The sequence below is a fragment of the Sorex fumeus genome, unplaced genomic scaffold (assembly GCF_029834395.1).
Source record: "Sorex fumeus unplaced genomic scaffold, SorFum_2.1 ptg000007l, whole genome shotgun sequence".
NCBI lineage: Eukaryota > Metazoa > Chordata > Mammalia > Eulipotyphla > Soricidae > Sorex > Sorex fumeus.
The window spans coordinates 800,436-809,719 of NW_026606064.1; the positions used below are offsets into that span (position 1 = coordinate 800,436).

General features: G+C 45.4%; 1 protein-coding gene and 1 pseudogene across 1 annotated transcript in view; both read left to right on the top strand.

The window, feature by feature from the left end:
- PATL1 (PAT1 homolog 1, processing body mRNA decay factor) overlaps nt 1–1,625 on the top strand; it is a 37,214-nt gene extending 35,589 nt beyond the window's left edge. The window contains exons 17-19 of the mRNA XM_056132649.1: nt 360–451; nt 545–694; nt 1,477–1,625. Coding sequence (XP_055988624.1) covers nt 360–451; nt 545–694; nt 1,477–1,498 — 264 coding nt within the window. The 3' untranslated portion in view covers nt 1,499–1,625. The remainder of the gene's footprint in view (nt 1–359; nt 452–544; nt 695–1,476) is intronic.
- A 7,083-nt stretch (nt 1,626–8,708) lies between these two features.
- On the top strand, nt 8,709–9,082 carry LOC130045812 (tubulin alpha chain-like; annotated as a pseudogene).
- Nucleotides 9,083–9,284: the final 202 nt, after the last annotated feature.

Genomic DNA, 9,284 nt, shown 5'->3' on the forward strand with positions numbered 1-9,284 from the left:
TTCATGAATTTCACCATCCTATATCAAAATTTATCTTGGTTTGACTTTTTTTTTAATCCACCTCTATTCTGGTAAATAGAAGGAAAACCAAATTTTACAGCAGAGGAGGGGAAAGCCTCTTTCTATCTCATGGTAGAGTGGCAGAACTGAGTCTTTACTACATTGACCAGATAGAAATAAAGCCAGAATCGAAAGACATGATTATATCTTGGCCCCGTTTCACAGAAGAGTAGGGCTGTGGTTATCATTTTGATGTAGCACTATTCCCATCTAATGCCGTCCTCCCCTCAACCACTGGGGGTGCTGGAGAGCTAAATGGATGCTATTCTGAATTTGATTCCCTCTGTCGTCTTTCGTAGTTTGGCCTGTCACTGCTCCTTGTCATCCTGAGCCGTGGGGAAGACCTACAGAGTTCAGAACCTGCTCCAGAATTAACGCAAAACAACCAATGGTCAGTGTGGACTCGACTTCTCACTGCAATTTCTATAGGCAGTCTTTGTGTTCTTTAGGTCACGATGTGATCCTTGTTTTCCTCCCCCCTCAGGACGGAGGTAATGTTCATGGCTACCCGAGAACTTCTGCGGATCCCACAAGCAGCCCTGGCCAAGCCCATCTCCATACCCACAAACCTAGTATCACTCTTTTCTCGCTATGTCGACCGTCAGAAACTGAACTTGCTGGAGACAAAACTGCAGTAAGTTTAAAATAATACACTTCCATATCTCATCAAGTTCATGTTTTAGGTTACAGAGTTATGAACAGGGGTGCTGGAGTGATTTACAGTGAGTAGGGCACTTGCCTGGCATGTGGCCGACCGAGACTCAGTCCCTGGCGTCCCATGTTGTCCCTTGAGTACCCACCAGGAGTGATTCCTGGGTTTTGTCAGGTGTGGCCCAGAAGCAAAAAATAAAAATAAAAAGTTTAATTTATAAACAGATCAGGGGGCAAAAAAACTGAGTTTAGTGGAAGACATCAATGATTTCTATTAATATCAATATCTGCTAGATACAAAACACTCAACTCAGAGCCAGAGAGAGTAGAGCAGATAGAGCAGATGGGACTCCTTCCTCGCGTGCAGCAGAGCTGGCTTCAGTCCCCTGCAGTGCCAGGAGTGATCCCTGAGCGCAGAGCCAAGAGTATAGCCAAGTTCTCCTGGTTCATTGACTGCTAAGCAGAGAGCAGTATCACTATTTCATTATTAAAGAATTCACTGAAGGGCCGGAGTGATAGCACAACAGGTAAGGTGTTTGCCTTGCACGTGGCTGACCCGGATTCGGTCCCCAGCATCCCATATGTTCCCCCAAGCACCGCCAGGAGTAATTCCTGAGTGCAGAGCCAGGAGTCACCCCTGAGCATTGCTGGTTGTGACCCAGAAAGCCAAAAAAGTAAAAGAATTCATTGAAGAATACCATTTCGGTGCTAAAATATATTCATTCATTTATGCAAACAATTTTTTTTTCTTATTTCTACCCCTAGGCTAGTTCAGGGGATCCGATAAAGAGACCTTCAGATGTGTCCCGTACCTCCTTTTGGCTGTCACCTGCACTGCTGCCATCACCAGTGGAGTGTTTTGAATGCGGGAGGGAAGGCCGCTGACTCCCCAGAGCGTCTCATGGGCCTGCTGCCCGTCGGCAGGGGTCTCTCGGTGCCCGGTGTTGCCCCACTGCTCTGAAATTTGGCTGGGTGATACTTCTGCTGGTTTCTTCTTACCTACTGTGTTACAATTCTGCATGTCCTACTTTTACTAAATTCTTCCCAATTTTGCAGAGATTTTTGTTTTTGTTTTTTGTTTTTTTGCCCTAGAGACACAAATATAATCTCTCCCTTTATCCCACCATCACTACTCCAGTTGAGAGTAGATTGTAGCCTGCCAAAGGATTCCTTCCCTCATCCTATTGAAGTCTTATTGTCCCATATTAATATTAATATGACTATAGGAAAGCCAATTAAGTAGAAATACACATATATACATATATGCCCAGGTATATGTATATATACACACACGTTCCTATATATGTTTATGTGGTATTCCGAGGATCCTTTTAAAGAATCAGTTTTAGATTGAAAATTCTTTAGTTGACACATCACTCCTCCGAACGAAACCCAAAACCAGCTGATATATTTTTTTAACTATTTCTAGTCCATCTTGTAATTAATTTGGTGGGTTCTACTTGTTTTAATATTAATACAGGGTATGCAGCACATCTAATAAAATCGAAACTTTTTAATTGGCTGCTGCCCAGCTCTAGACTGAACGTCCTCACACCCCACCCCACCTCCCCACCACCCCCCACTTCCTTTCTGTCCACTTCAGTGGAGACAGCACACGGTTAAGTCTTTTTTCTGGTACAACTACAGTGTATTGAGTCTGTTTCCTTTAGGGCAGACAAGATTGCCCAAGATGACCTTGACTTACAGTCTGCTTCCATGGTGTAGCTTTTGCACACTTACTCTTGTCTTCCTCAGACTACTTCAGTAAGCCATGCTTTTCCTTCCCTCTGCCCCTCACCCCCACCCCACCTCCTCTTTTTTTTTTCTTTTTAATTTTTTGGTGCCATGGATAGAAAACTCCAAGCATAGCCACGGAGGCTCACTTTGCGTGCTTGGCCCATCTGTCTCCACCACACCATGGGCAGAATTACTGTCGCTGCTACTTAATCTCACCCAAGTCCCACTCCCAGGCAAGCCTGGGGCCTGGGTTTGAAGCCCAGCAGGGGCAGCTTGCTCTGATTCTTTCTACTAACCCCTCTTCCAGCAATCAACCAGGATATGGGATTTTGATCCCTAGTGATTACAGCCTTCAAGAAAATGAAATCTGAATTAATTTTATATGACAGTCCTAGAACTTTTTGCTGTTCTCACCTTTTCGAATGTAGTAGAGGGGACAAGTTATATATAAAGAGAATAAACATTTTGCACATACATGTATTGTACAACAGTAAACTCCTCCGTTATAACCAGCTGTCCTTGTTCTCCATCTCCGTTCCTCCCCACTCTGTCACCCCAGGCTCCACCAGCTCTTCCCCAGTGATGTAACCTCGTTTCCCTCTGCCATAATCTACTGACTCTCCACCAGGCGCCTTCCCTACTCTTCCTTCACAACTGATCGAGTGAATACTTGATTATTATTTCTTCCTTTCTGTGCTTTATCTTTTCGTTTGGTTCTAATAAAAATTAAAGTTTCTAAATTTACATTTTTATAGGGTATTGTAAATAAAAACAAATTGTATACTTGAAAAAAAAATGTGTGCCTCCATTTCTACTTTCTTGTTCATTCTGAATTTGACTTTTAACATGCTTCTAGCATATTTCCAGAGACTAGCAAACATCTTGATGATGGGGTTTGCTAACAGTATTATTGCCTAATGCTTTTTGACCTTCCTTTTGTAAGAAGAGAGAGAGATAAAGATCTTTTGTTTTCATAGTTACTTTTCTTTAAAACGGAGGGTGTCAGGGCCAAAGAGCTAGTGAATACAGTGGATAGGGATTGAATCCCTGGAATCCTGTATGGTCCCCCAAGCCCCACCAGAAGTGATGCCTGAGTGCAGAGCCAGGAGTAAGCCCTGCTTGAGCCTCTTGAGTATGGCCCCCAAATGAAAATTTAAAAATAATAAAATCAGAGGGGTTTTCAAGGGCCAAGGAAGTCAGCTCAATGGGTTGGAATATAGATACCTTCCATCTACCTGAATTTGATCTTCAGTGACCACTTGGAGGCCCCCCAGCACTACTGGTATATCTCTGATAACTTAAGCATCACCAGGTGTGGCCCTAGTAGCTAATGGACCTAAGTAATACAGCCTATCTGTACAACTGGGCTAAATATCACTGGCAGTTACCTAAGCTATCATTTTTAAAAGAATTATAAAAATAAATGGGGGGATGGGGCGGGGGAGGCAGAGCAATAGTACAGCGGGTAGGGCAATTCCCTTGCACCAGACAAACTTACCCTTGCGTGAAGCCCAACCTGTGTTGGATCCCTGGCACCCCGGGTGATGCATTCTTGAGCGCAGATGCAGGAGAAAGGCCTGAGCACTGTCAGCTGTGACCCAGAGCACACACCAAAGAAATTTAATGATTAAGATGGTGAGAAAAAATTGTCATAAAATCTGACGTAATGCAGTGAAATAAGATACTCAAGTGTGCTTTGACCTGTGTCAGGTGGCTTTCTTCAGAATTGGACCCTCTCGATGTGTCAAGTAGCAGTGTGAAGGATGATGGTATCCTACCTCTTGTGCCAGCTCTATTTAAATCTGATTATCAGAAATCCAAATTCGCGTGGCAGCTATATTGGCCACACGACATCATATGCTCTTCATAATCGGCGATAGAAAACAAATTATCTAATGATGTCTTTTTGGCAGGTCTGAATGTTGGGGAAAATTCCAAGTAATAATGTTGGGTCTTTTGTCGTAATATTGAATGTGATCAACATAGAGAGAGTAAAGTGGAAATCTGCCACACAGGTGGGAGGTGGGTGGGAGGGGGTTATACTGGGGTTCTTGGTGGTGGAAAATGTGCACTGGTGAAGCGATGGGTGTTTGATTGTTGTATGACTGACCGAGACTTGAACTGAAAGGCTTTGTGACTGTTTTCACAGTGATTCAATAAATTAAAAAAAAAAAAATGAGTTAAGGGGGGGAAATGAGTTAAGGGGCTGGAGCGATAGTACAGCAGGTAGGGTGTTTGCCTTGCACGCGGCCGACCCGAGTTCGATCCCCAGCATCCCATATGGTCACCTGAGCACTGCCAGGAGTAATTCCTGAGTACAAAGCCAGAAGTAACTCCTGAGTGCTGCCACGAGTAATTCCTGAGTGCAAAGCCAAAAGTAACCGGGTGTGACCCAAAAAGAAAAAAAAAAAAGAGTTGAGTGGCTTTTTGAAAGTATGTCTTTCACTTGAGAAATAAGAATCTTAAAATCACCTGATAGCAGTGGCTTTTTGTTGTTATTTTGTACTGGGTGTGGGTGGAATGTAGTTCCTGGATTGAACTCGGCCTTGCAGTACTGAGTATGTGTTTTACTTTCTGAACCATGTTCCTGGTCTGTAGTTGCTTTGGATCTCTGAAGCATCGAGGGGGACACATCCATTGATGCTCAGGGCCTATTCCTGGCTCTGTGTTTAGTGTCACTGTGGTGCTGAGGGGGTTTCATTTGGTTCTGGGCATCAAACCTGGGTCAGCTCAGGCACGGCAAGAACTTACCCCCTGCACACTCTTCAACCCTGTTTTGACCTTTTCCTGTTTTGCATACCTCACACGTGAGTACATTGCAGGTGTCATAATAGCCTCTGGTTGGCTCTTTTATTTTGCAAAGATTACACATAAAACTGGCCCAAAGAGCAGTCCCCACAATTGCACAGGGTCCCTGAGCCACGCCGGGAGTGATCCAGAGCACAGAGCCAGGAGTAAGCGTTGAGCACCACCAGTGTGGCCCAAAGGACGTTTTAAAAATAACATCTCCACGTGCTCCCTATGTTGATTGCCACAAAATGCACACAAGGATGTTTGTCTTGCTCTCTAGGAGGAACCGTTTCCGTCCTGATCCGAAAGCAGGGGGTTGAATGACCTCCCCTGAGACTGCTGAGCCTCGTCTCATACAAGGGCCATTTCCCCCTCGCTCTTCCGTCCTTCTAATTCCAGCAAATTTCATCACCCTGCTGTACATAAGTGAAGGAAAGAGGAAGGTCAAAGGACAAGGGATAACCTTTTGCTCTAGGAAAAGTGAGATGGCAAACGAGGCTCTTCTAGTAAAGAGAAAATGGAGTTTATACTCAAAGCTCATTTCCACTGCTCAACACAGCCCCTGGAATTAACAGGCGTTAAGAATTGTGTGCGGGGGCTGGAGTAATAGCACAGCGGGTAGGGCATTTGCCTTGCACACGGCCAACCCGGGTTCGATTCCCAGCATCCCATATGGTCCCCTGAGCACTGCCAGGGGTAATTCCTGAGTGTAGAGCCAGGAGTAACCCCTGTGCATTGCCCGGTGTGACCCAAAAAGCAAAATAAATCTGATCGCTGTCTTAAATTTTTAAAAAAAGAAAGAATTCTGTGGGCTATGACAATGATAATTGGAAATGATCACTGGACAAGAATTGAGTGCTGAAAGGAGGTAAAATGATAAACATGATACTCAGTAACAGTATTGCAAAACACAGGCCCAAAGGGGGAGACAGAGGAGAAATTTGCCGTATACAGAGGCAGGCTAGGGTGGGGAGTTAGAGGGAAACTTGGGATATCGGTGGTGGGAAATCAGCAAAGGGACAGGTGTTGGAACATTGTATGACTGAAACCCAGTCTTGAAGAATTGTGTGAAGGGTCAGAACAATAGTACAGTGGGTAGGGCACTTGCCTGCAACTAACCCTAACCTAGGGTCCATCCCCAGAACCCTATATGATCCCCATAGCTCCACCAGGAGAGATCCATGGGCACAGAGCCAGAAGCCCTGAGTGTGTGGCCTGAAATGAATGAGTAATGTTCATTTCATTACTACACCATGCCTGTAGTAAACATGCCGGGTTTGCAACCAAATATATTACTGTTTCCCAGGTGTTAAGTTTGGTTTTTTTTTTTCATGTAGGTTAAGGAAACCCCATAAGGTATGTCTTTACCTATGAAAAGGGGGAAGGTTTAATGTTGTCTAGAATTTTCTTATTTTTTTTTTTCTTTCTTGGGTCACACCCGGCCATGCACAGGAGTTACTCCTGGTTCATGCACTCAGGAATCACTCCTGGAGGTACTCGGGGGACCATATGGGATGCTGGGAATCGAACCTGGGTTGGCTGCGTGCAAGGCAAATGCTCTACCCACTGTGCTATTGCTCCAGCCCCTTTATGTTGTCTAGAGCTGCCCCTCTTTAGAACCAGACTTACTCCTTCAGCTGCTGAGCATGCAGTTGGCTGATCGCTCAAAGCTGAGCCTGTCTTCCTCATCTAAGGAACATGCGTCTTAGAGAAGGTCTGAATGCAAAGACTGCTGAGTGCCATGGTATAAACTCCTAGTCATCTTGTTTCGGGGTTGGACCCCTGAGAGATACCAGCCCAACTCTGACCTCCCCAGAGGTGAGGTGGCGCCTCTGTTAGTATGTGCCAGTAAACTTCCCAGATAACCTGATCTAACAGATACATTAATTTCTTCCACTGTTCTTTGAAACCAAAAATTACTGTTTCCACTAAGAACTTTTTCTATTCGTTGTACAAAGTTAGGGTAAAACGAGGGAACCGGGCCCGCCCAGACGAGACCCCACCTGAGTTGCAGCCCATAAACGGCTTCTTCAGCTCCAGAACAGCCATGATCCCAGAGGTACACAAACCAATCTCGGAACCCAGGGGCTTCTGGCAGAAATGCTTCTGGACTGTGGATTAAGCTACGGCCCCATGCCACCCTGGGTGGGAAAGGGCATTGTCCCTTCCATCTTTTCCCCTTGGTGGCAGCATGGTGGCCGCCATCTTTAAGAGCCTGTTGGACAGAGAGCTACAAACGTGCAGTAATGAGAGATGCGGGGCCTCACGGGATAGGGGGTGGAACCGACCCCTCTCCCCGCCCTGACAAGACCCCAAGTTGCCACCCATGAGTGGCTTCTCTGGCTCCAGAACTGCCATGATCCCAGAGGCACACAAACCAATCTCAGAACCCAGCGGCTTTTGGCAGAAATCCCTCCGAACTTAATTACTAAAATATCAAAAATCCAAATCATATGCTGTTCGTTATCAGCAATAGAAAACAAATTATCTAATGATGCCTTTTCAGCAGGTGTGATTGTTGGGGAAAAATTCCAAATAATAATGGTGGGTCTTCTGTTGAAAAATTGAATGTCATCAAAATAGAGAAAGAGTAAAGTGGAAATCATCTGCCACACAGGCAGGGGGAGGGGTGGATGGGGGGTATACTGGGGTTCTTGGTGGTGGAACATGTGCACTGGTGAAGGGATGGGTGTTTGATCATTGTATGACCGAGACTTAACCCTGAAAGCTTTGTAACTGTTCTCATGGTGATTCAATAAATAAATAAATAAATAAAAATAAAAATAAATAAAAGTCAGAGAAACAAACGAACAAACAAACAAACAAAAACAACTAGGGAACCAGGAACTTACTCTGCATTATATTGGCAAGATCTGCACTATTCAACTCTCAACTCGGCAAAAGTTCGAAGAGCCAATCAGGAATAACATGGAGAAAGGTATTTTTAATCACTTTATTCACTGTATCACTGTATCACTGTCATTCTGTTGTTCCTCCATTTACTCGAGCAGGCGCCAGTAATGTCTCTATTCTTTCCCGCCTGAGATTTTAGCAGCCTCTCCTTACTCGTCATTCCCAATGATTGAAGGCTCTTTCAGGGCCAAAAGAATGATACCTGTTATAGTTACTGTCTTTGGCATATCGAATACGCCACAGGGAGCTTGCCAGGCTCTGCCTGTGTGGACAGGATACTCTTGGTAGTATGCCAGGCTCTCCGAGATTATTATTTTGTTGCCTACTATCTGAACCCCATCAAATATGGCGTGGTAATTATGGAAAATGGGTAGGAAGTGTCTTATGATGTGTGGTGTGGCCACGTGGTCCGGAAAGCGGCCTGGAGTGTGGTGGCATTTGGGTAGTGGAGGTTGGCTGCCGGGGCTGTGTCCATTGGGGCGTGAAGAGCTCTCACCCACCCCACTCTGGGGCGCCCCAAGTGAAAACCTGGTCCGGAGTCCACTTGGAGTCTGCTTCTCCCCCTGACTCCTTGGTAGTCTGCTAGTGGGAGAACCTCGACTCCGATCCTTCACTTTCTCCTGTCCCGGAACCCGGCAAGTCCTCATCATGCGTGAATGCATCTCCATCCACATTGACCAGGCTGGTGTCCAGATTGGCAATGCCTGCTGGGAGCTCTACTGCCTGGAACACGGCATCCAGCCCGATGGCCAGATGCCCAGTAACAAGACCATTGGGGGAGGAGACGACTTCTTCAACACCTTCTTCAGTGAAACAGGCACTGACAAGCATGTGCCCAGGGCAGTGTTTGTAGACTTGGAGTCCAGTGATAGATGAAATTCGCACTGGCACCTACCACCAGCTCTTCCACCCTGAGCAGCTCATCACATAAAAAAAAAAAAAAATCCCAAAACTCACTGGCTACAGAAAGTGACTCTAACCTTAAATCCAAACCCTGTCCATCAGCCTTGCAAAAGTGCTAGTGGTGATAAGAATTTTAGGTGGAGGTGACTCAGTTTGACCCCTTAAGCACTTTTCTAAGTAAGGAATATTGTAGGTAAACGCAAAGAACACTCTTCAAAGCAGTTCATCTG